The sequence below is a fragment of the Canis lupus genome, chromosome 9, assembly GCF_011100685.1.
Source record: "Canis lupus familiaris isolate Mischka breed German Shepherd chromosome 9, alternate assembly UU_Cfam_GSD_1.0, whole genome shotgun sequence".
Classification (NCBI taxonomy): domain Eukaryota; kingdom Metazoa; phylum Chordata; class Mammalia; order Carnivora; family Canidae; genus Canis; species Canis lupus.
Genome location: NC_049230.1, coordinates 42,232,369 through 42,258,975, shown reverse-complemented (window position 1 = coordinate 42,258,975; position 26,607 = coordinate 42,232,369). Strand labels below are relative to the sequence as shown.

Sequence of the window (26,607 nt, the reverse complement as noted above, 5' to 3'; positions counted from 1 at the left end):
GTATTGATTGGATCTTCACTAATGATGTGCCCCTGACTCTGTGTGTGTAACTAAGAGGGCTGATTTATGAGGGTACAATCGTATCTTTCAGACATATTTGGTCCAAGTCTACATATTGAAAATAAAGAGAAGGTTGAGGCAATTATCAGGATATTTCAGGAGGAACGCCCCTATGATTTGTATGTTAGGTGAAGGCTAGTATATGAGGTGAAGCGAAAAAACAAAAACAAGGGAGAAAAAGCTATAAAGGGAGTTAGCAAAAAAACAAGAGTGAAAAGCTGAAACTAAAAAAACAAAACAAAAAAAAATCCCTCACTTCTGTTAAGAAACATCCCCTGCCTTTTCCTAGTCGAATAGGAGAAAAATAAGTTCTCAGGTGCCACCAGGGAGCAATATTTTCCTTTCAAAAAAAGAAGAAGAAAGAAAGAGAGAGAGAGAGAAAAAGGAATGTCCTGTTAAATCAGCTACCCATAGAGTCAGTCTGTGTAAGGAAATCAGCCTTTTCATTACAAATGGGTTTAAAAAGCCCTAGAGAAGTGAGACGTGAACAGAAGCAATATTATCCACTAAGAACCCAACTCTCTTTCAGACAGCAGAGGATCAGCGGCATCATTGAACAGGGGGTTTGTCTTGAGATAAAGACTCATCTTTATTTCTTTGAGGATATAAAACTTGTATTTAAATCAATTCAGAGAAGCACTTTAGCTTTAAACATTAGAGAGCGGGGAGAGCCTATTTAATAAAACAGCATTATTTCATTTTCAAAGAATGATACTGGCAGTAGCTCTGGGTTTAAATTCTGTATTCTTTTCCTCAATTATAATTATAGACGGGTCTGAAAAGAAGCATGCCTATTACTGTCATATTTATTCTTTTGACAGGTGTTATGGGACTGTAAGTTGATGAAATGACTCAAAACGCAGATTCCTTTACAAATACAATTCCTGTCATCAACCCAAGTGCTTTACGGAAAGTCCTCCAGCAAGCCTTTTCAGGAATCTTGAGCCCCCCTAATGTTCTAGCGGCGGCCCAACAATCGGGTACATGGGGAGAGCCTGCCTTCCGAGCTTACATGCGAGGTAGCAGGAGTCGGAAGGAAGAGCGAGTGTGCAAGGCAGAGAAGGCTGTCCGTGGGACAGGTTTCTTTTTCATCTGGGTGGGGTCGGGTCAGGCAAGGGGCACCCGGCGGGTCGGGCCTCTAGGGTTTCCTGATAAACAGCCCCCAGTGCCCCGTGCGGCCGGCAGGGGGCGCTCGGCGAGCAGTCGCCGGGCGGGGGCGGGGCGGGGGCGGGGCCGGGCCGGGGCGCAGGCGCACTCGTGTCTGCCGCGGCCGCCGCATTCGGGGTTGTGGCTCCCCAGTGGAGGCGGGTGAGCCGCGTGGCGCCGGCGGAGGGCGGGAGGGGAGGCGCGGAGGGGCGGGCGCGCGGGGGCCGGAGCCGCGCGGGCGGCGGGGCGGCGGGGCGGCGGGGCGGGCTGGGGCGTGGGGCCTCCGGCTGGGCCCCGCTGTTGGCGCTCGTGGCCCGGCCGGCCGGGTGCCCTGGCGCGCGGCTCCGGGACGCCTCTGGGGAGCGGAGCAGGCCCCGGGCCGCGGGCCGCGGGGAGCCCAGGGGACTCGTCACCCCTGAGAGATGCCCGCTGCCTGGCGCACCCCCCGCGCTCAGCCTGGGCTGGTGCATTCCTGACAGCGGACGGGGCCCGCCGGGGTCCACCTGCCCGAGCGAGCTTGCCCACGGCAACCTTCACGTTTTGATGGATGCGTCTGCATAACGCTTCAGGACCCGCTGAGTCCGAAACCCCTTAGTCCTCAGGACCATTTCGTTTTTGTTTCTGTTTTTTAACATTTTATTTATTTATTCACACAGAGAGAGAGAGAGAGGCAGAGACACAGGCAGAGGGAGAAGCAGGCTCCACGCAGGGAGCCCGATGCGGGACTCGATCCCGGGTCTCCAGGATCAGGCCCTCGGCTGAAGGCGGGCGCGAAACTGCTGAGCCACCCAGGGATCCCCCGCATTTCGTTTTTTACACAGCTTCCGATCCACTCATTCAAAGTGCACAATCAAATGTCTTCCAGTATATTCAGAGTTGTGCATCCATACTCATAATCGATTTTAGAACATATTGTCCCCAAAAGAAACCTCTCCTTTAGCTGTCACTCTCAATCTCCCATGCCCCGGCCCCCTGGGCAACCCCTCATCTACATGCGGTCTTTATGGATTTTGCCCATTCTGCACATTTCCTGGAAATGCAATCATACAATATATGGTCTTTTGTGAACGGCTTCTTACACTTAGAGTAATGTTTTCAAGGTTTGGCCATTTTGTAGCCTGTGTCAGTACTTCATTGCTTTTTATTACGAAATTATATTCCATTGTATGAATGTACCATGTTTTATTTATCCATCATGAGTTGATGGACCTTAGGACTAATCTTAACTCCTCAGCTCTTACCAAGGTTCTGGACCTGACCCCGCCTTCCTGGCCAGCATCCTGTTTGTTCTGCTCCCCCTCGACTCCCCCTCCCTGGGCTCCTGTGGGCTTGGCAGTCCCTTCCTCCCTTAGGCCTTCCTGCAAACTGCTCTCTGCCTTCACCACCCATTCACTAAATCCTGCTCCTCTTTCAGACCTCAGATTTAATGTCCTTTTCTCAAGAAACCTCTGACCCTTGACTGGGTGAGGGACTCCCTGAGCTAGTCTCTGGTGCCTGAATTCTACTTTGTAGTAATTAGTTATAACCAAATAATCAGTTTTGATTTTCTGTTAATGTATAAATTACATGGGGTCAGGGGCTTCTGTTTGCTTCTGTTACCCCTAGCACCTTGTTGGTCCTTAATGACTATTTTAATACATGTGCACCCATGCCTACCATGTATCAGGCACTGTACTGTACTAGGGACACAGCCATGAACAAAAAAACTCGCAGCTTTATGGAGTTTACATTCCAGTGGGAGAATATAGACAAATCTATGTCGGGTGGTGAAGAGTATCATGAAGAAAGATAGAAGGGACTGCAGAGTGGTCAGAGAAGTCCTCTTAGGTGAGACCTGGATTCCTTTAGGGCAGAGCAATGTGGGGGCCTAGAAGAGTAGTTGGGTAAGGGAGGAGGGGAGGGAGGGAGAGCATGAGAGGATAAATCCAGAGCTTTCAGCTCAAGAGATCAGAGCTGCATGTGTGTAGAAAGAGCATGTTAGGAGGGTACAGACCTAAGTACAGAGCCCAGCTGTGCTCTCACCTAGTTCTGTGTGACCTGGAGCCTCAGTTTTCATCCTCTGTAGGATGGGAGCAATAGGGCAGCCCGTGTGGCTCAGTGGTTTAGCGCTGCCTTCAGCCCAGGGCGTGATCCTGGAGACCTAGGATTGAGTCCCGCATCGGGCTCCCTGCATGGAGCCTGCCTCTCCCTCTGCCTGTGTCTCTGCCTCTCTCTCTCTCTCTCATGAATAAATGAATAAAAAATCTTTTTAAAAAATGGAAGCAATAGGGTTGTAGATTAAATAGCCCCTATGAAGTACACAGCTGAGTGGCTGACATCTGGCAGGTGTATAATGGTTCCCTTCTTTTGCCCCCAAACCAGAGTGGTATGTTGTGGCCTGTGTGTGGAAGGCCATTGGCACAAAGCAGTTTGACTCCACATTGCTGGTTGCTCTGCTCTGAGACCAGCATGTTTGCCTTTTGTCTGATTTTTCCAGGTTGCTTTGCCTCGGATAGCTCACCAGATTCACTCTAAACTGGTGAACTGGCTCAGGGTGGTTGAACTGATAAATGTGATATTCAGGGTGGCTCCTTAGCCTTTGAGGCAGCAGGTGTGGGAAGAGAGCTGAGGATCCAGAGCCAGGGATTCAGAGCCTGAGTTTGAGACCTGGCTCTGCCACCTGCCGGCTTTGTGATATCAGGATAGGCACTGTCTTGGCTTTAGTCTCCTCTGTGGTACATGAAGCTCAATCAACACGCATTTATTGAGCTTCTGTCATGTTCTGGATACAGTTAACCGTGGCAGGGTACCTATAATACAACACAGTCTGTCCTTCCAGGAGCTTATAGTCAGCAAGGAACAGATAGCCAGGTGGAGTAGGCAAGGGTAAGAGATGTTCAAGCACCTAGTATGTGCCAGCCCCAGTGCTAGGCACTTATATTAGCTTGCTTGATCTCTACAACACCTTCCTCCCCAGGAGGTACGTATTTGGTTCTTCAGTTTACAGAAGAGGCAGAATGTAGAGAAGTCACACAAGTTGCCCAGGATCACATGGCTTATAGATGACAGAGGTAAGCTCCTAAACCAGGGCCGTTTGTTGTCAAAATCCACTCTGTGCTCTTCCATCACACTGGTACAGAAATGATTACAGCACAACGTGAGACCTTATTAGAGCAGTATGGGCAGCATGGGGGGTGAGCCTTGAGGAAGTGACATGGGAGCTAAAATCCAGAGGAATTCTTGAGGCAAGGATCTGGAGAAAGAGAGAAAGAGAGACTTCAAAGAGCACAGCAGTTTCAGAGATGCTATTAAACAATAGTTACTAAGCACATTGTCTGTGCCGGACACCGTGTTAAGTTAGATTTGGGAGCATTATTTAATCCTCACAACGATTCTGTGTAGGAAATTGTGTGTGTGTGTGTGTGTGTGTGTAGGAAATATTATTAGTTGCCCCATTGACAGATGTGCAACCGACTCTGGTCAGGTGGAAGTTGAGAAACATCCCCAGGACCCCCAGCTGGCCAGTGATTGAGGCAGGATTTGAACGCCTTATCCCATAGCCCATGAACCTACCTGCTAAGTTCAGGATGTACTTAGAATGCGGGGCATATAGATAGCAGGAGATGAGTTTGACAAGAGAAGTTGGAACCAGATTTCAGAAGGCAGTGAGTCAAGAACACTTCACAGAGGTTTTGGAGAAGGGAAGTGACATGATGTGTTTTTTAGGAAGTATCTTTGGGTTGGGCTGGAGAGAGTGCTGTTTGGATCCTCAGAGCAAGGCAATGTTATAAAGCTGCAAAGCTGGGAGCCCAGGTACTGGCCAGGTGCGTCAAGGTGGGGGGGTGGGGGGCATGGGAAGGGTCCGTCTTAAGAGCCTTGACTGTGAAGGAAAGGGACTGGAGGAGTGTGGATTGCTGCCTCGTTTCTAGCTTGGGAGAACGTGCGTGTGCAAGCTGGAGCCCCGGAGCTGGGGGAGCAGAACCACTCTGCTTCTATTTTTTTTTTTTAATTTTTATTTATTTATGATAGTCACACAGAGAGAGAGAGAGAGAGGCAGAGACATAGGCAGAGGGAGAAGCAGGCTCCATGCACCGGGAGCCTGACGTGGGATTTGATCCCGGGTCTCCAGGATGGCGCCCTGGGCCAAAGGCAGGCGCCAAACCGCTGCGCCACCCAGGGATCCCCCACTCTGCTTCTATATTGTGACTTTCCCCATCCAGAGAAATAATTGCATTTTTAAACAATGGCCTGTGCAGGCTTAATTTAGTCTTGTATCAGTGCTCAATAGGACATAATTTCTGGTCATGTTCTATAGTTCAATTCTTTTCTTTCTTTCTTTTTTTAAAAAAGATGACTTTTCCCCAATTATTTTTAGGTGCCCTATGTCAGGGCACAGGGTAGGGAAAGAGACAGTGGGGTTAAATGGGGCCATAGGCCTACCTCTCAGCATCTGTACCAGTGATAGCACTTGGCTCCCAGGAAATTCCCTTTGTGGCTTTATTATCACTCTTTTCCTTTATTCTGTTATATTCTCTTTTGGCTTTCCTAAGAGCTTTTTTAGCATTTCCTTAGTTGCCCCCTTTTCTTTGTCTGTGTAATTGACATCAGCCTTTTGACTTTTTTTTTTCATCTTTATGCAGCAGGAAGCTATAGATGGTGTCCTTGGTATCAGAAAAGGATGGAGCAAAGTTTTATGGAGAAAGTTGAAAAATAAGTACTGGATAATAGCACAGTCAAGTGCTTTCATGAATGCAGTCCTAGTCCTGAATGAGCCCCAGGGGAGTTCTCCGTGGGGTCCTTAGCCCTGATCCACGCAGCATTTTGTGGATGGCTCAAATATGGACATAGCAGGTAGTGTTAAAAGCAGGTAGGGGCAGGGGCTTTGGAATCCAACAACCCGTGGTTTCTTTCCTGGTCTTGCTGTCTAATACCTGTGTGGTCTCTGGCAAGTTACTTAACCTCTCAGAGCTCCAGTCTTATCATCTATAAAAATGGGGCTAATGATACATACCTCATAAGATTGTTGTGAGGATACGTGAGGTAACACATGTAAAAGTTCCCAACACCTACCTGGCACATAGGCTGATCACTCCCTGAGCGGTAGACTGTTAGACATGGCACCAGTGGTGAAGAAAGCTTAAGGTAGGACAACTGGGTAACATGTCAGGCCATTCATCTCTGGTCTTAGGGCCGAGCCCAGAGACACACAGATGCTAGTCGCCCTGAATGGCATTGGATGGGTAAGTGACATGGCTTGCTGGAGTTAACGTCTTTCTCTTTGTACCCCATTTGTGCCTGGGATATGATTGTTTCTGTGCTTTTGTTGTATGGAATTGAGCTGAGCTGGCTAACAGACAGGGTCAGGTACCCTAGATATGGTGGCAGATGGTGACTCTGGACTGAACCAACAAAATACAAGATGGGAAACAGATTTAAAAGAGTTCATGGAAAAAAGATTCCCCTGAGCTGAGTGCCAGGGTCACATGGCGCCCAAGCAGAGAATGCAGCCTGAGCGGCATTCCTTGAATTGCCAGGTAGGGGACGTGACCTTGCCACCTGAGCTCCAGAACCCATGGAGCTGGTCAGGACATGGGAAAACTGTGGCTTTCCCACTGGACAATACATCTGAGAGTGAGATTGATAATGAGGGTGTGTGTATGTCCAGAGGAGCATAAGTGGGACGGGGCAGGCCCTGGGAGAGGCGTTTAGGGTGGGGATCCTGGAAGAGAATCCAGGGCTGAGGTCATTGACTGAAGAGTGACAGATTGGATTTGGTTGCAGGGCGGGGGTGGGGGGTAGGGGTGGGGGTCGTCTAGGGAGACTTAAGCCCCAGAGGGCAGAGCTCAGGCCGACAGTAAAGTTTACAGAGCAGATTTTAGCTCAGAGCCAAAGGGACTCTGACAGCTCTGGCTGAATGAAGTGGAGAGCTCAGACTTGGGAGGTCATGAGCTCCCCACCACAAGGGAGCATGTTAAGGGAGAAAAGCTGGGTGACTCCCTGCCAGAGATGTGGAGAAGAGATTTCTTTTACCCTGGATGGGAAAAGGTCGCCTTCAGCGCTCTGGTCTTAAAAGAGTCCCTACTTTGGATGACTTTTCTGCTCATTCAGTTAACACCTCTTACTGAGCACCTGCCACGAGTCAAGCCATGCCACCTTAGGTATTTTTATAACTTCCTAATTCATTGGAGGCTACAGGATGAATAACCAGAGCTTAGTTCTGATTTGAGAAAAAGCTAAATAAGTTTCACCTGCTTTTTAGTTCGATTTCAAAGAAAAAAAGATGTATTTTTTTTTCTTTGATGTCCACAGAGGTAACTAAATCAGTGAAATCCACAACCTCTCCCAGGGTCAGTTTGCATGAGCAGCTACCCCTCAGCAGGCCATTTTTGCCTTGGATAGAAGCACTGAAAGGCATCATGACGTATTGTTTTCCCTTTTGCTGCTTTTCCAGGGGGTAGAGAAGGGTCTCCTCTTTAGTGAGCTGCTGCTGCTGTGAGCCAGGCATGTGTGCTGTCTTAATCCTCACATCAGTCTTGTTATGACCTGAGGCCCATGTGCTTCCACTGTTCCACTTGGTCTTCAGGGTGCAAGAAAGTTGACTGGAAGGTGTCAGGGAGGAAGGGTTCAGTTTGACACCCTTCTGTTGAGTGACCACTGCATGCTAGACATTATACGTAACAAAGGCGCTGAGGAGGCTGAGCCAGGGAGACGTTGAAAGGAATGGGGAATTTGGAATTTGGTTGCAAATGGGATAGAGCTTGGCAGTTGACTGGGGAAAGCCTTGAACCCCCCGCCCCCCCCCCCCCACAAGCATACACACACCACCACCACTATACGCACTAGACACACACTCTGATGAGCTGAGACTTTGTTCTGAGTGCACCATTAAAGGATAGCAAGCAAGGGTCTCAAAGATGAGATTTTTGTTTTTAGTTGCTCATGGTGGCTGAGCATAGGAGAGGGACTAGAGAAGAGACATTTCAGAAGGATGTTGGATTAATCCAGGAGAGAGGCTCTGAGAGCCTAACAGAGACAAGGAAAAGGAAGGGCCCCTTTCCTTCAAGAACTCAGGGAGGTTGGAGCACTGGAGTGAGAGCTAGAGTCCACGTCCCAGCCCCACCACTCCCTGGCCATGTGTTCATGATCAGCCTCAGTTTCCACAGCTGCAAAATGGGATAATTCTTTTTGTCAGAGGGTTGATGTAAAAATGTCTAGCACCATGCTTAGCACATCAGTCAGCTCTCAGGCAAGGATAAATTTCATGGAGGAGGGGATTTGAGGATATTCTGGCCTGATGGTCTCTCCAGGCTGTATGAGGCTGGAGGCATCAGTTGCCTGGAGGGAGTTCTAGCAGGTGAGCTGGAGGGAAGCTGAGGTGACCAGAAAGGCTTGGCATAGATGGGTGGTAAAGGGAGGGTGTTGCTGCCAGAGGTGATGAGCAAGACTACTTAGGGCCTAGATTCTGAGGTTCATCAGCCAGCAAGTATTGATGGAAGAATGTGCTTGGTACCAGGCTGTACGGTGCTGGCACTGAGAGGACAGAGATGGAGGAATGTGACACAGGCCCTGCCCTCATGGGAGTTTCATGCGGCCGGTGGGGAGGATGGGGAGGCAAACGCTTGGAGCCCGGGGCGATTCCTGCTGACCTAAGCAGGCCCCACAGGCTGTGGGCCAACAGATGAGGGAGAAAGTCTAGTTCTGTGCAGGGAGTAAGTGGGGATAGAAAGACTTAACCAAAAAGAAATTCTGGAAGAGTATTAGGGACACACAGAATCAAGGGAGAAGGCTGGAAAACTGGGCAGAAATCTAGATGTTTCTGGAAGACCAGAAGGCAGGAGCTACAAGGATAGTTTAGAGCAGGAAGAGGCTGATCAGGACGCTCCATTGCTGGGGTGCATGAACTCATTTTCAAGCTCTCTCTCTCTTTTTTTAAAAAATATTTATTTTGTTTATTCATGAGAGAGAGAGAGAGGCAGAGACACAGGCAGAGGGAGAAGCAGGCTCCATGCAGGAAGCCCGATGCAGGATTCGATCCCAGGACTCCAGGATCACTCCCTGGGCTGAAGGCAGACACTCAACTGCTGAGCCACCCAGGTGTCCCATTTCAGGCTCTTTGTAACCCTGCTCAAGAACCCATTTCCAGAGGTGGGAAGTACTCACTTGGTCTCTTATGGCCCAGGAGAGATGGAGCCACGGACAACAGTCTCAGGAGGCTAGACTCAACGGGAAGAAGTCATCCCTTAAAAATAAATTGGGAAAGGGGGTGCAGTTAGGAAGAATAGCACCCACCTGGACCCTGGAGCCAGAGTTCCCAGGTGGAAATCCTGGCTTCTGCACTTACAGCTATGTGACCTTGGACAAACTTCTTGCCTTCTTTTTGCCTCCATTTCTTTATCTATAAAAGGAGAACATAATGGTACCTTCTTGTAGAATTAATTGTGAAGGGTCGCCTGGGTGACTCAGCGGTTGAGCATCTGTTTTTGGCTCAGGACATGATCCTGGAGTTCCAGGATCGAGTCCCACATCAGGCTTCCTGCTTGGAGCCTGCTTCTCCCTCTGCCTATGTCTCTGCCTCTCTGTCTCTCTCTCTGTGTCTCTCATGAATAAATAAATAAAATCTTAAAAAAAAAGAATTAATTGTGAAAATCAAAATAAGTTAATTCATGTGATCATTTAGAATCGTGTCATCTCACATGATACACATTTAGTAAGGCTGCTGGAGTAATAATTGTAAGTGCTTATTATTTGTTATTATTACTAAAGGAACCATAGGTGGTATATCAATGTGCCTGGCAGGTGGAGGAATGATGAGGGATGGATCTGGTGGGTAAGTAAGGCTTTAGGAGTTGGTATAGCCTAGTATGTTTAATATGATCCCCTAGGTAATTGGGAAAGCCATGGAAGGGTTTTTTTCCTAAAATAACTTTGTCACAAAAAATTTCAAAATATATAAAAGTTGAAATAACAGCACAATGTCTACCCTTTTTCCTGCCATCTAAACACAATCTTAACATTTCACTACATTTGCTTTGTCTTTCTCACCCCGTTTCTTCTCTTTGTGGAACCATGGGAAAGTGAGTTGCAGACTTGATGAAACATCACCTCTAAATACTTCCTTCCACTTGCATCTCTGAAGAATAACGTTCTCCCACACAACACATTGTTATTCTACCTCAGAAAATTAATAATTGAAAATAATTCACAATATCCTGTCTTGTCCAGCTGTGGAAAGATTTTTAGTTGGGCATTAGACAAGGCATTGTGGTGGCCATGGAACATGGCTGGAAGGAGGCTGAGGGCAGGTACATACCCTCCCAGTAATGCAGGTAACAGATGATGAAGCCTAAACTAGAGTGATGGGGGGTTCACAAGGGGTGTTTGAGGTACCCATAGGTCTCCCGTTGAACACGGTGGCAAGGATGGTGGATCACTGAAGACTTTCAGGAGGCGGTGCCAGACCTAACAGTTGAGTGTTGAAGGATCAGACCTGCAGGAAACAGGTTGTAGGCAAGAGTGGGAGGATTCATTGGTCACATGAATATTAAACATCTACTGTCATGGTTAGGTTTATGTGTCGACTTGACTGGGCCACAGGGTGCTCAGATGTTGGCTAGACATTATTCTGGGTGTGTATGTGAGTCTGTTTTTGAATGAGGTTAACATTTATATGTTTTAAATTAATTAATTAATTAATTTGAGAGTAAGAGTGGGAGCGAGGGGTGGAGGGAGAGAGATAATTTTTTTTTTTTAATTTTATTTATTTATTTATTTATTTATGAGAGACAGAGAGAGGCAGAGACACAGGCAGAGGGAGAAGCAGGCTCCATGCAGGGAGCCTGACTTGGGACTCGATCCTGGGTCTCCAGGATCACACCCTGGGCTGAAGGCAGTGCTAAACCATTGAGCCACCAGAGCTGCCCTGAGAGAGAATCTTTTAAGCAGACTCCACACTGAGCACTGAGTCCAACCTGGGGCTCCTTCCCACAACCCTGCGATCAGGACCAGAGCCAAAACCAAGACTCAGATGCCTAACTTACTGTGCCACCCAGGAACCCCTGGATGAGATTAACATCTACATCAGGAGACTGAGTAAAGCAGATTGCCCTCCCTAATGTGGGTGGGCCTATCCAAACACTTGAAGTCCCGAATAGAACAACAGTCTGACTGTCCCCCAAGTGAGAGAGGATTCTCCTGGCTGATGGCCTTCAGCCTGGGAATTGGCTTTCCCTGGTTTAACATTGACTCCAACTGGGACATCTGCTCTGCACATTTCAAACTTGCCAGATTTAATAATCATGTTAGCCAATTCCTTATAAATAATATATGTATAGGAATATAATATATATATATATATATATATATATACACATACACAGGCTGTCGTGGAGTGTGCCACTTAGAGCTCTGGTTGCTTGGACTCTGAGGTGAATGGTGGGAGATGTGATGAGGGGTAGGCATGGGCCTTGGAGGAAGGAGTATGGACTTTGTTCCAAAGGCCAGTGCTGTCCAAACTTTAGTACCACTTTCATGATTTATGTCATATACACATTTCAACTGCATTCTTATTTGCTTGACACATTTAAAAATATCAGTTTTATGCCCATTCCTTTTAAAAACCGTTTAAGCCACAATATGTATGAAATTCTGGGATTTTTTTTTTCATTACACATGAAAATAAATATAAAATCATTATAATAAAGAGACATTGGTCCATATACTGCTTAAAATAATTTCATATTTTTCCTATATTTTGGGAAAGTTGTCATGAATTACAAGGGTAGGGGTGGATATCAGATCTGGGGTTTTAAGGAAACATTCCATGCTGAGATTTAGTTTTGGAAGGATTCATTGGCTGTTGAGTGATGAATAGATTGGAAGATAAGGAGACCTGCTAGGAATTCTGGTAGTTGTCTATGGGAGCTCTGATAAGTCTGAAGCAAGGATGTGCAGTGGGAATGGGGGGGGCAGATTTGAGGGGCATTCAGAGGTAGAATTTGATAGGACTTAGCGAGATAGCGACATGGAAGAGGAGTCTGGGTTGGCTTGGTGATGCTTTTGGTTTGGTTGCCTGGGAAGACAGAGGTGCCTTCACAGAGGAGCCTAGGAGGGGCTAAAGTCAAGTGCAAAGAGCAGGATATGCCAAGCAATCATTAGGGGTGGCAGAGTTTGACTACAATTTTAGCAAGGATGCTGTGAAGTTCATTGCCCCTTAATAGCAAACCCACACTTTAAATTAAATTAAAACATTTTTAGTTTAACTCTTCTGAGTGGACCCACACATGCATTCTCTGCTACTTATTACTGAGAATGACTAAGTATTATAATTGAGCTGAAAATAATCTCCCGCCCATACTTGCTGGGTTGGTTTCTAAGTATTGCTTGGGTTTTTATCTACCGAAACAAAGTTGTGCTCTTTCCAAATGTTAATTTTGAAGACTGCAGATGGTAACCATCTGTTACACGACTAGCATTTTACAATATTTGATTAGCACTTTATATAGTTTGGGGAAGCCTGCCAGTGGAGTCTGCCCATCAGGTAGGGACTTTGGTGTTATGTCCTCTGTGGTGGCCCTGGAAGGTCTTTGCCCCCATTGTATGGGGTTCCCTTCTGGATTTTTTCTTTGGCGGGGCCTTTAGTACAGTCATCAGACTAGTAGGCTGATATTCATGGCAGGAGAACTGTAGGGGCCTTGCCCTGTTTGCACTCTTCCTTAAAGCTGGAGCCATGTCCATCAGTTAGGACTCTTTGGGTTGCTAATGACAAAAAAACAAACCCAAGTTGCTTTGGCAAAGGGTATTAATTGGCTCAGGTCACTGAAAAGTCTAGAGGTGGGACTGCCTTCAGGTGGATAGTTGTAGGGTTCCAGTGAATTCTTCAGACTTGATTCCGCGCATACTATTAGCACCACCTGCTGCTGTGTGGCTCCAGTCTCAGGCTTCCAGAGGAGGCAAGATGAGAGAGGAGGAAACCGCCTCAGGGGCAAAGTCTAGAGGGAAGGAACGAGGACTTCCTGTGACCCCTGCAGAGGTGGAGCGATGTGCCCTGATTGGACCACTTCCATCACATGCCCATCTGTAAACCCCCCCCCCCCCCAATCCCTGTAACCCCGTGGATGCAGGGCTCAGATGGGCCGGCTGGGTCTAGGGAAAGGTGGAGCCAGACCTCTGGTGGTTCTCCTCTGCTGCGGGTAGTCAGCTGGTTTCTCTGTCTTGCAGTTCAGGGTCTTCCTGCCAGTCTCCCCTACTCTGCGGGTCCCTGACACCTCCTCACCCACCACCGGAAGTTGGTGCGAGGATGAGACTGTGCATCTTGTCTTTGGTCCTGGCAGGCTAGCTCTGGACTGAGACTTCTGCAGGACTGACTGCCCTACCGAGCCCGGGGTCTGTGCTGTGTGGGGTGTGGCACAAAGGGGACCTGGCCTCCACCTTGTATTTGACGTGCCTTGCAGAGTTGTGGGGGTCAGGGCCAAGGATTGGCTCGCTGCCTTAGAAGTAATGCTTTGTGTTTTCCAGGGACAGAGGGTCTTGCAGATGGCCCCACTCCCAGGAGCAGAGCTGGTCCAGAGGCCACTGCAGCTCTACCGGTACCTGCTGCGCTGTTGCCAGCAGCTGCCAACCAAGGGCATCCAGGAGCATTACAAGCATGCTGTCAGGCAGGTGGGAGCAGGGTATACAGGGCTAGGAGTGGGGGTACCCTATAATAGGGGGCCTGCCTCAGCATTGGGGACCAGGGGTGGGGGCAGAGGGCAGGATAATGTTTTGGGTGGTGGTGGAGGGGAGGGATGGCAGTCTGATAAAAGGCCACCAAAAACCACTCTGATTTCTGCTCAGAAGACAGAAGATATGTGATCTAGCCACCAGCTTGGTGCCAGGACTCAAATAAGGCAGCTAAATGGATAGTTAAAATAGAGTATAGGACAAAACATCATTTTGACAGGCATACCTGCCAATAATGCACAGCCTGAATATACTCATGAAAAAACATCAGGTAAATCCAGATGGAGGGATCATCTCCCACATAGTTGGCCTCTGCTTATCCAACATGTCAGTGTCATGAAGCTCAGAGAAAGGCAGCCCTGCTCTGCTTTCAAGAGGAGTAAAGAAGTGTGACTGCTAAATGTAATGAGTGCATTGGATTCTGGACCAGAAAAAAAAGTTATTAAAAAGTACATTGTTGGAGACATTCATGAAATTGAATATGGGCTGCAGATGAGATGATAGTATTGTATTAATGGGTTATGTCATCTCCTCATTAAAACACTGAAGCATTTGGGGGTCAAGGGCATGATGTCTGCAACTTCTAAATGCTCCCAGATAATTGAGTACAAACTCACATAAGGAGAGAATGATAAAGCAAATATGGTAAGATGTTCACAATTGGTGATTCTGGTAGCCAATTCGTTCATATTCTTGCAACTTTTCTGTAGATGAGAAATTATTTCCAAATAAAAAACTAAAATGAATATAAATATAATGTGGAAAGGAAAAAAAAGTGTAGCAATAGACAGGCTGTGAAAACATGGAGGAGGGAGCAGCTAGCTGTCTGAGGGCATCAGGGAGGACTTCCGAGAGTGAGCATTTGAGGTGCTCCTAAAGACAACTAGGACCTGTGGGGTTGAGAGTGAGGGGACAGAGGAGGTGCCAGGTACTCTTGTGAAGGGCCCTGGGTGCCACACCAATGAGCCCGAATCTCACGTTCCTTCTCAAGGGTGAACATCTGGTCAAAGGGCACCAAATTGCTCAGCACCGGGCCTGGCTAGAGTTTCCAGTCACTACCTCCACTGCCCACCATCTACTTGGCCTTCCAGCATGGGCCTGGAGAAGCCCTGTTCCTTCCTATTGTGCAGCCTGGTGCAAGCAGCTCCCTCAGAGGAGCAAATGAAACTGAGATATGAAAGTTTCCTTGGACTCCTGCTGCCTGATAATCTTTGGGCCCAGCTTGATTTGGGGTAACTTGGGGACCAGTCTTCCATTTTGTAGCTGCTCTGCTGGCATGAGGACAGCCTGTGTAGTTGAATGGACCAGGATTTGAATGCTGGCGCTATGCACAGTGGCCAGTTAGGGCATCCAAGCCTCTGTATCCTCATCTGTAGGTGGTAGTGTTCTGTCTCTCGAGGGGTAAGAACCGTGCTGAGTGGAAAGTAGCCACAGTGTATCTGGCCTATGACTGGGGCTCTGAAGATGCTGGTCCTGTGAATTTTGCCTTGTATCTTTTTTTATGCTTAAACTTCTAGAGTTTCCGGGTTCATTCAGATGAAGACAATCCTGAGAGAATCCAGCAGATTATTAAAAGAGCCATAGAAGATGCAGACTGGATCATGAACAAAGTAAGTGCTTGGCTCCCAGCTCCACCTGCCAGCTAGGGGATTGACAGCTGTAATCTCCGTGGCCACCAGGGGTCACCCCTGCCCCACGCTTGAGCCCAACCAGTGCTGCAGAGGCACCCAGTGCCACCAGCCCCCTGCTCCTCTCCTCCAGAAGCCCAGACATGGTGGCAGATGCCCTTCTGGTTGTGTCTGTTTTCTGCAGGGGTGGGGAGTTCTCAGTCCCTAAAAGCAAACAGTGCTGAAGAAGCTGAGATGGGGTAGCAGAAAGAAGGAAGAGAAAGGGCTTTCTGGAAGCAATAGTGCCAGAACTAGCAGCAGCCTTGTGGTACCTCAGACAGGGAAGCTGTCTTGGAGTGTAGTGAGCTCCTCATTTCCAGGGTTCTTCATACTGAAGCAGGGTTCTTGAGGAAACATTCAAGTATCTATTTTGGTAGAGGAAGGGAAGGATCAGAAATACAGACTAATTTGCTGGTCCTTATCCATTGGTGTTAGAACAACCTAGACAGCTGGGTGGAGCATGCCCCACCCTCCATCCTTCTAAATCAGAATCTCCAGATGTGAGGTCCGGGGTTCATTTTTAAAAGTCAGTGATTGGATTGAATGGCTTCTGAGGGTCTTCCTCTATCTGAGATTTTTTTTTTTCCTTTGAACTAAGACTCGGCTTAAAGAATAGGATGACATGCCTGTGTTCCCTTCTGATGCTTCCGTGTCTGTCTTATGTGCACCCTCTTACCCCGTCAGATTCCTTTTACATTAAAGAAGAAAGGGGGTCCCAGTGCCAGCTAGAGATCTGACTGTCTGGTGCCTGCCCTGCTACCTCTGAGAAGCCCCTGCAGGAAGCAGCTAACACCTGCAAGAACATGGTTCCTGGGACTTTCTGGGTCCTCCCTCCCCCACTGGCTTCCCTCACCCACTTCTAATGATCTCTGTCTTACAGTATAAAAAACAAAACTGAGGCTCTAGGGCCTAGAGAACGAGTTGCCCTGAAGACATTGACGTTGAGAGACCTCGCTTATAGAACTACTCAGCAGCGGCACTTATGGAATATGCATTGGCCTGTTGGCCTAGAGCAGGAAATCAGGAGTAGGAGAAGCTGACTATTGCTCACCTGGCTCTTCTTGCCATGTTTGTTTTCCCCAGCATCCCTTACATTTGCTTTTCTGGCCAGTTGCCATGTGGACTTGGGGATACTGTGTTTTGTCACTTTGCTCTGAAGGTGATGCATTTATTCTGGATGTTGTCCTTTGAGACCCAGAGTGGGCATCCCCTCAGGCTGTGCTGAGAGGACACGGTGTGGGTTTTCGAACCAGTCGGGTCTGGATTTGAATGTCAGTTCTGCAACTTTTCAAGGGTCTTGCCTTTGAGCTCAGATTCCTCCTTTGTGAAGATTAAATATGATGATGTTGAAGAGCTTCATGCAGGATGTGATACATGGTAATGCAAGTAAATGTCCCCCCTGGGAGCGCCATCCTCCACCACTCCTTCCTCTGGACTACGGTGCTCCATGCATCTCTCTGGCATGTTCCTCATCGGGCCCAGGTTGTTTGTGATCTTGTCCTGCCCTGCTTGGTGTCCCTGAACTTCAGGGTCCCACCATGCCCAGCAGTCCATCAAGCAGCCACTCCTCTAGGCTTGGTGGGAAGTCCTTCCTTGAAGTCCAGTCCTTGCCTTTATGGAGTTTCTTGTGACCATGAATTGGTGAAATGCAGGCTGCATGGAACAAGGAAGAAAGGCAGAGCAGCTACAGCAGACGCTAAAGCACACAGACCTCTTGTGAACCTGCAGTCTGTTCTGCTGGCCCTTCCCTTCTTTGCCACCATCTTGGGAGGAAAAATGGAAGTCGGGAGCAAGCAAGGAGGGAGGTGGGGAGCAAGCGTTCCTGTGAGTTATGGTGAGCCTGAAACCCTGTGGAGAGACAGACTGGATCGTGTCCCAATTCCATAGGAGTTGCTTTTGGGAACTTACCTGGCCTACTTCAGCCTTGGTTTCCCCATCTCCTGTGGAGTGGTGCCCACACCTACCTGCCAGGGTGGGAGTGAGGACTATGGAGCTCTCATGCGTGCGAGGGGCTTCATACAGAAGCTGGCTCAGGGAGCTGCCTGCATGGCTGTGGCCAGTTACCACAGCGAGGAAGCCCTGCTTTGCAGATGGGGAGATGGAAGCACAGGCAGTTTGAGCCCCTTTTCAGCAAAGGAGCAGCCAAAAGCAGAAAAGTCGCACTAGGACTTGAATATCTCCAAGGACTCTCAGCCAGAGGGATGAGCCAGCATGTTTGTGACCTGCCATGAATTATATGACTTAAAGTTACTCAGAGACATCTGTATGCACTTCACTGATCAGCAAGTAGTGAAGTAAATATATCAGTTTTTGAAAGCTCTGGTGTCTTGAACGTTATGCTCATTCATTTTCGCAAACACATGTTGCCACCTACTGTGTGCCGTCATACTAGATATTGAAGATTTAGAGACAAGCCTATAGAAAGCTGCCCAGGAAGGGACTGTTCTTCAGAGGGGATGACCAGACACTGGTCCCACCACCAGACAACAGTTGTTGAGTGCAGATTTGCCCGTCCAGGGTGGGGGAAGCAAAGGGCTTTCTGGCCAGTGGCACAGCTGAGCCAGCCCCACTCTGCCTGTGGTTTAACCCTTTTGAAATCGGGGCGAGAGGCATCCCTTGGTAGACAGGAATGTGTCTTGATCCCTGCATGGATCCTGTGTTCTGGTAGGCTCTCAGTTACCCAGGGCCCCAGCTCTTAAATGCATATAGATGAAGGGTTACAAAGTAGCCTCCAAGCCAAAGAGGAGAAGGCTTATTGAGCTAGAGGCTCATTTAGTGTGAGCTCTAGAGCCAGACAGATCTGAGTTTAGGTCCCAGCTCTGTCACTTGATAGTGCTGGGACTGGGTGAGTTCCTTCTCTGTCATCCTCATTTTCCTTACCTGGACCAGCCTGCACATCCAGCAGTTGCTCCGGGGTACAGTTGCCTTGTTCTGTCATCTAGTTTCATTTCCCTCCCCTGTGCCTATGCCCATCTTAACCGATCATTGGCTTTCTGCACAGCCCTGTGCTAAACACGAAGGCACTCCCAATCTAAGGTATGGATAGGTATGGGTAGCTGGAAGGTTGAATAAATATGGCTTCTAAAATGTTATCATTAGAGTTTTTTCCCCCTCTCATTATTTCTTTATATTTTTTCTGGAGATTTCCATACTTCCCCTCTTCCTAGATTAAAACTGGCTCAGCCCTCAAAATTTGGGGGCCAGTCTTAGGTTAAAAAAGCCCAAAGATATGGTTGCCTTGAGTCACAAAACAGTCTCAAGTCAGTAATGAAAGGTCCAGTTGAAGGTAAAAATAGAATTCCAGAACCTGATTTAAGGTTGTGGCTTCTCCCCTCTTCCGGTTGGAATCTAGGACAGGTGAGAAACCTGCTGGCAGGGATCCCTGGGTGGCGCAGCGGTTTGGCACCTGCCTTTGGCCCAGGGCGCGATCCTGGAGACCCGGGATCGAGTCCCACGTCGGGCTCCCGGTGCATGGAGCCTGCTTCTCCCTCTGCCTGTGTCTCTGCCTCTCTCTCTCTCTGTGTGTGTGACTATCGTGAATTAAAAAAAAAAAAAAAAAAATTAAAAAAAAAAAAAAAAGAAACCTGCTGGCAGAGAAGAGGAACATGGGTGTGTGGTTTTCAATAGCTTGGGGGTGGGGCTGGGGGTGGAGGGGCCTTACAGCCAGAGACAGTTTAAGCAAAGTACGAAACCACACCACTTGCTTAGGAACGCCCATGCTATTTGATGTGGTTGAGAAATCACGGATCAAAGAGATAGTTCTGTCATCATGTCTTCACAGAAGTAACTCCCCTACCAGAGAGTGAGCCCCTTTAGGGCAGGGAGCATGCACCCAGAATCCTCTGGGCCAGCTGTATGCCTGCTCTCCAAGTAGTGAATTCTACATATTTTGTTGAATGGAAGAATGATAATACTAGGCAAATGGATGTCTCTCTTTCATTTAGATTTTTATTGTTATCTAATAATGGTGGAGGCTGGGAGATGGTTGATTATTTCTTGGCCAAGTACTGGTTGTGCGTGGGGGCGTGGGGGAGCTCTCCTTATCACTGATGCTCAGGTGTTGACTTGGAGGTGGGAACATTTACCCTCATTGTACGGTGGGCAGGCCTGGGTACCTCTCACAGACATCCTCCAGGAAGTTTGTTTTGAGGCAGAGAAAAGATTTCTCTCAAAGCAAAGGTTGTCCAGAATTAAGACCCAAACTTCCTCCCAACTTCCTGAAATGAACCTGTCCGCCTGTCCATCTTGCTTCCCTAGCAGATGGGGATTAATATGAATACTCAGGGCAAAACAAAACAAACTACCTTTGTTGAATGACGGGATGAAATTTGGCAGATTCAGTGTGAGGGAATGACCTTGTTAACAACGGGATGGGTGATTGTAGTTCAAGGGAAACACCAAAAGTTCAAGAATTGTGCCTTAGCAGGTTAAGAGCTACCTCTACCTCCATCTCTTAGCTGCTGCTGGGTGCTGCCAATACCATGAAGTCATAGCATGTCTGGAGACAGCGACTCTCTTCCCACCAACGTCTGGGAGCTACCTCATTCTCTTTGGGCTTTGAACAATGGTTGCACAAGACGAGCTTCATTAGACCTCTGAAACTGATGACTGTTCATAACTTTGAGATTGGTTGAGCCCACTAGCCCCTATGCCTGCCAATTTTAGCCACAAACCCAAAGCAGGCACCTCTAATTAGCAGTCTTACATATCCCATTGCCAAATTGATGTGGGTTTCCTACCCCCAATGCTGACCTCACTCCCACCCTGTCCTTGATGTCGTCTGACAACCTTGCACCTTGCACATAGATTTCCTCACTCTCCCAGCATTCCCAACCTGTTCATTCCATGTGTATTTGCCCATGCTCTCCTCCTGTCTGCAGTGCCCTTCTTAGCTTACCTTATTAACCTAAAAAACATCTTTTCTCTGTCAAGACTGAGCTCCCCCTAGCATCGCATCTTCCAAGATTTTTTTCATGTTAACTACTGAATGCAAACCAATCAGATGACACTAGTTTCTTGAAAAAGGAATGCAATCTTAGACCAAATTAAGAAAGACATGGTATCAAGAAGAAGGTAGGTGAAAATCCTCCTTGTATCTTCTTTACTCAGATTATATCTAGAGCAGTGATTTTCTTTTTTTTTTTTTTAAGATTTTATTTATTTATTCATGAGAGACAGAGAGAGAGAGAGAGACAGAGAGAGAGAGAGACGGAGACAGGCAGAGGAAGAAGCAGGCTCCATGCAGGGAGCCCAATGTGGGACTTGGTCCCAGGATTCCAGGATCACACCCTGGGCCGAAGGCAGAGGCCAAACCGTTGAGCCACTCAGGGATCCCCAAGAGCAGTGATTTTCAAGTGTGGTCCATGGCTTCTTGGGAATCCCCCCAAGCACCCTCATAGGATCCTCAAAGTCAAAACTACTTTCATAATAATACTAAGACTTCGTCGTTCCCACTCTGCAAACATTTACACTGATGGTGCAAAAGCAATGATGAGTAAAACTGCTAGTACCTAAGCATGAATCAAGATAGGGCTTATCACCACCAGCTTACTCATGAATGTCCCTGATGGAATGGCAAAATTACTAATTTTGTTAAATCAAACCTTGAGTATAAAACTATTCTGTACGATGAGCTGAAAAGCACACATAAATCACCTGTATTGCACATACAAGCAGGACAGTTGTCTGGAGGAAAGCACACAATTATTTGAGATGTGAGCTAAACGAACTGCTTTTTATTCATGGAACACCTTTTTTCTGCCGAAATAGTGACTGAGAAACTGGTTAGATCTGTCCTCTGTCATGTTAATCATCCTTCATAGTTTCATTTCCTCTGCAATGTTGCCATTCATTCATTCATTCATTCATTCCTCAGATACTGAGCACCTCTTATGTATCAAAAATTCCATCTATATCTCCATCTAGGTGAGATTAAGGTGGTTTAATATGCTCCCCCTATTGATCTGAAAAGTTTCTGGAAATGTGTGGAGAGATTCCATTTTAGGCACTCATGAAGACCCGTGGGAATCCAGAAGTCTCTTTTATACCTTTTTTTAGGGAAAAAGTTTTTTTCCCTAAAATTTTCCTATTTATAGACATTAGCCCACATTTACACACAAATACATAACATTTGTTGCTAATAAGTCTGGCTGGAAAATGGCGAATCACTTCGAAAACACTTTTTTTTTTTTCTGACATTGTTACCTTTCTATTACCATAAATCTTTATAATCAAACTGGAGAGAGAAGAGGTCCAAGAGAAGAGGTCCAAGGGGCCAACTTGCCATGTCCGCCTCAGCCTCTAGCCCCCAGGCATGAAGGTAAATGAACATTCTCATCCTGTTCTTCGCTTTGGCTGCAGTGTTGATTTCTCTTTGGCTTCGATGCTAGGTCTTTCCCTTGTATACTTGGCTATGTCAGAAACCACTGCTTGAGGAAGCTCACAACCCTTATGCACTGCTGGTGGGAATGCAAAATGGTGCAGCTGCTTTGGAAAACTGTTTGGAAGTTTCTCAAAATGTTAAACATAGAGTTACAATAGACCCAGCAATTCCATGTATATATCCCAGGGGAATGACATATGTTCACAGAAAAAAACTTGTACACAAATGTTCATAGCTTTATTTATAATAGCCACACACACCAAAAGGCAGACAACCCAATGTCCATCAACTGATGAATGAATGAATGAAATATAACATAGTCATACAGTAGAATATTATTTGGTAATAAAAAACATGAAGTACTGATACACCTTGCAAGACAGATGAACCTTTAAAACGCTGTACTAAGTGTAAGAAGCCGGTCACAAAAAGACAAGGATATATTGTACGATTCCATTTACATGAAATATCCGCGGTAGGAGGATCTATGGAGACAAGAAGTAAATTAGCCCAGGGCTGAGAGGGGCAGGTGTCGGCAGGAATGGGAATGACTGCCAATTGATACAGGGTTTCTTCTTGGAATAATGAAAACAGTTTAAAATTAGATTGGGGTGATGGCTGTACAACTCTATGAATACCTTAAAAATGACTTAATTGGGGGTGCCGAGGTGGCTCAGTTGGTTAAGTGTCTGATTCATGATCTTAGCTCATGTCTTAATCTCAGGATCCAAGTTCAAGCCCCGTGTTGGGCTCCACACTGGGTGTGGAGTCTACTTTAAAAAAAAAAAAAAATAGGGCAGCTCTGGTGGCGGAGTGGTTTAGCACCGCTTGCGGCCAGGGGTGTGATCCTGGGGACCCGGATCGAGTCCCACGCTGGGCTCCCTGCATCGAGCCTGCTTCTCCCTCTGCTTGTATCTCTGCTTCTCTCTCTCTCTCTCTGTGTCTCTATGAATAAATAAATAAATAATTTTTAAAAAATAATAAAGTGTATACTGAATTGTACACTTTAAATGTGTGAGTTGTATGGTAAGTGAATTTTAGCTTAATAAAACTACCAAGAAGAGTGGGCAGCCCCGGTGGCTCAGCGGTTTAGCACCGCCTTCAGCCCAAGACGTGATCCTGGAGAGCCAGAATCGAGTCCCACGTCGGGCTCCCTGTATGGAGCCTGCTTCTCCCTCTGCCTGTGTCTCTGCCTCTCTCTGTGTCTCTCATGAATAAACAAATAAAGTCTTTAAAAAAAGAAGTACCAAGAAGAAGTCAAATGCCAGGAGAAAACCAAATAAATCTCAGTGTATCTGGAAGGTACCACTTAAACTATCACCAATTTCTAGAAAACTCACCTTCTTGATTAGTTTCGGTTGAAAGGAACAATTATCTTCTCCCTTCAGTGGTGTCTGAAATTGAATTTTTCTACTGGGCTTCTCTTTCTTTACCCCCCTGCCCTCAGCTTGTAATCCTGTGGGGTGGTTTTCACCTTTCTTCAGAGAATCAACCCAAGAGAGGCTAAGACAGTCCAAGGTCACATCTCAAGAACATATACGTCCCAAGTTAAGTCCTTTCTATTGGTTGAAGGCTGCTCTCCCAAAGGTGCAAAGAGATGATAACCAGTTGCCATTAAGTTATACTTGAAAAATATTTTATTCTCACCCCCTCTTAGAAGTCTCAGAGGCACAAAAGGACCTGGGAAAATGAAGTGACTTTAAATTACAAATAGTTTAACTACGTTTTTAACTGGAATGCCCTCAGCTTGTCACCTCTGCCTGATGCAACCTCAGCCCATCATTCCAGTGTGCCTACTGACATTGCCACTCTCTATGTATGCCAGGGAATGAAAAGGGTTGGAGAGCACTAGAGTCTTCTTGGTGTTTTCTGTGACCAAAAGCACTGAACTGAGGTGTCTCTCTGACTCATATATGGCCACCACAATCCAGAAAAAGAGGCTTGATGCTGTAGAGAATGGGCTAATAGCTAAGTGACTTTGGGAGAAGTTACTTAACCTCAGTAAGCCTCAATTTTGTCATTTGTGTAAGAGAGATGAAAATCATAGCTGTCTCCCTGTGTGGTTGTGAGGATCCAATGAGCTATTGCATGGAATATACTTAGCTAGAGCCTGGTACACAGCTAGCACTCAATAAATGTAGTTGCTGTGCTTGTTAATTGCATGTAGTCTCTTGGCACTGGTGGTTGGGGTGAACTTGGGCTTGCAGACTGACTTCTCTCCATATTCTTACACTGATCAGAGGGAACAAACTCATTTTAATATTTCCCGAAAACCTTCCATTGTAACTGAGAAGAGAAAACTGAGAGAAACCAGTCCAAGTGGTCTCTGACATAGCCATGTGATCAATGGCATAGGCTCTTAAAGGGATGACCATTAAATATATATATATATATATATTTTTAAATAGTAAACTTTACACCCAACATGAGACTTGAACTCATGACCCTGAGATCAAGAGTCACATGCTCTACCGACTGAGCCAGCCAGGCTCCCCAAAGAATTTTTTTTTAAAGATTTATTTATTTATTTATTTATTTATTTATTTATTTATTTATTTATTTATTCATGATAGACATAGAGAGCGAGAGAGGCAGAGACACAGGCAGAGGGAGAAGCAGGCTCCATGCCGGGAGCCTGATGCAGGACTCGATCCCGGGACTCCAGGACTGCGCCCTGGGCCAAAGGCAGGCGCTAAACTGCTGAGCCACCCAGGGATCCCCCTCCCCAAAGAATTTTTAATGAAAAGAAAAATGCCTATGATGTGATGCTCCCAAGAAAAAGTAGTACACAAACTGCATGTACTGTGTGTTCATTTAACAAAGAAACAATCAGACAAACTTGCCTGTGTAGAGAAAATCAACCTGGAGAGAGTCCCTGAAGTATGAATAGTGGTAGTGAAGTTGTGGGTAATTTTTTCTTCCTTCTATTTTTCTGAATTTGTCAAATATGTCTTCGTGAAAAAAAAAACCTCCATGTTTATTTAAAAGACAGCCACCTCAGAACGGATAAGATGAAACATGGGCCTAATACCAGAGGAAAACCCTTTAGGTATCAGGATAGTGAAGAAGACCCTCTGGGGGCCCATGCTCCTCTCTTTCTCCAAGAGTATAGTTACCCACCTTAGGGTTTTCTGGGGCCCTGTCCAGCCTCAGTCAACCTGTGCTCATCTTTGAGCACTGCCTGTGGGTACCAGTTTGGGCTGGGCCCTGAAATTACATTTCTGGGGACAGAGACTGTGTCTTGATCATCTTGGAGCCCCCGAGGTCAAAAGCAATGCCCTGTGTGTAGTAAGAACACAGTAAGGGTTGAATAGAGAGCATCTCCAGGTTGTTATTTATGACTTGTGACTTGACTTGCCAGCCAAGCCTCTGGGACCAGATGGTACTTACAAAATTCACAGAGTCATTAGTGCACCAGTATGGAAAGAGGCAACTGGGGGATTCAGTTCTCCTAAACCAGCCTCATCATTATCCCCCATATTCTCATTGTTCTGCCGTCCTCTCTGATTAGGAATTACTTTTCAGATGGTGCAAAGATCTCCATTAGCTCAAAGACCCTTATGTTGTGGGGTCTGAATATATGATATTCAATCTTACATTTTCCAATCACTATTGTACTTCATTTATCCTGACAGGGCTCTTACTGACAAGAATCTGGCTATGCTGTGGGCCAGCTACATCCCCTACAACTTGACAATTCAACCCTGCAAAGCCCTTCTGATCTAGCTCTTTCCTGGTCCTGGGCTCCTACCCCAGGGCTCCCTCCCTCCTCTTACTTTGCTCCAGCTGCATCATGTTATCTGCCCACATGGGCCCAGTGTTTTGGGCTCCAAGTCCCCTGCTGGTGTGCCCTTCCCTTGGCCCATCTGCCAAACACCTCACCTCTCTTTCAAGGCTCCTTTAAGTCTCCTTTACAAAGCCTTTCTTGACTTCTATCCATGGGTAACGCTGATCTCTCCCTAAGAATACCGCCCTCTCTAGAACCTTTTTTGCACTTGTTCAATATTTACCCTTTCTACATATATTTAGTGGGCACTTGATATGGAACTAGGTACTTGGTATACATTATCTCAAATTCTGGCAGCAACTGTGGGAGGAGACATTGTTCCCATTTGCTGATGAGGACACTGCGGCTCAGAGAAGTGAAGGATTGGTCTAGGCTCTCACAGACATTAATGATAGAGCCAGAATGGACACTGGGTCTGTGTGATTCCAACACTCAGTCAAGTTTTGCCAACTTGAACTGGGTTACTCAGCCATGTGGTGGCTGCTACAGGTCGTAGTGGTGGTTGTGCATTCTCTCTCTCTTTTTTTTAAAGATTGATTGATTGATTGATGATAGACATAGAGAGAGAGAGAGAGGCAGAGACACAGAAGGAGGGAGAAGCAGGCTCCATGCAGGGAGCCCGACACAGGACTCAATCCTGGGTCTCCAGGATGGTGCCCTGGGCCAAAGGCAGGCACTAAACCGCTGAGCCACCCAGGGATCCCCTGCATTCTCAGTAGTTCCCTGATAGGCACGGAAGAGCAGTCTGGTTGGAAAGGGAGCAGCTAAGGGGTGGTCTGAAGCTGCATTTGGAAAGCCATCGTACTGCTTTTTATAAACTGTATGTTTACATAAGGCAGTTTTAGAGCAGGTTGATAGAGATTATGGAG

General features: G+C 46.9%; 1 protein-coding gene and 1 non-coding gene across 2 annotated transcripts; one reads left to right on the top strand and one right to left on the bottom strand.

The window, feature by feature from the left end:
* The first annotated feature begins 1,291 nt into the window (after positions 1 to 1,291).
* On the top strand, positions 1,292 to 17,889 carry LYRM9 (LYR motif containing 9). Its single transcript, XM_038548219.1, has 4 exons — positions 1,292 to 1,368; positions 13,699 to 13,842; positions 15,420 to 15,512; positions 16,450 to 17,889. Exons 2-4 carry the CDS (start codon positions 13,717 to 13,719, stop codon positions 16,465 to 16,467), a joined length of 237 nt encoding a protein of 78 aa, XP_038404147.1. The 5' UTR covers positions 1,292 to 1,368; positions 13,699 to 13,716; the 3' UTR covers positions 16,468 to 17,889.
* A 6,479-nt stretch (positions 17,890 to 24,368) lies between these two features.
* On the bottom strand, positions 24,369 to 24,441 carry TRNAK-CUU. Its single transcript has one exon. It is a non-coding gene; the product is annotated as a tRNA-Lys (tRNA).
* Positions 24,442 to 26,607: the final 2,166 nt, after the last annotated feature.

Bases quoted from the DNA above. Each gene is read 5' to 3' on its own strand.
- LYRM9 (XM_038548219.1), top strand. From the start codon at position 13,717: ATGGCCCCACTCCCAGGAGCAGAGCTGGTCCAGAGGCCACTGCAGCTC. The intron at 13,843-15,419 runs GTGGGAGCAGGG...TTAAACTTCTAG, and splicing joins ACAAGCATGCTGTCAGGCAG to AGTTTCCGGGTTCATTCAGA.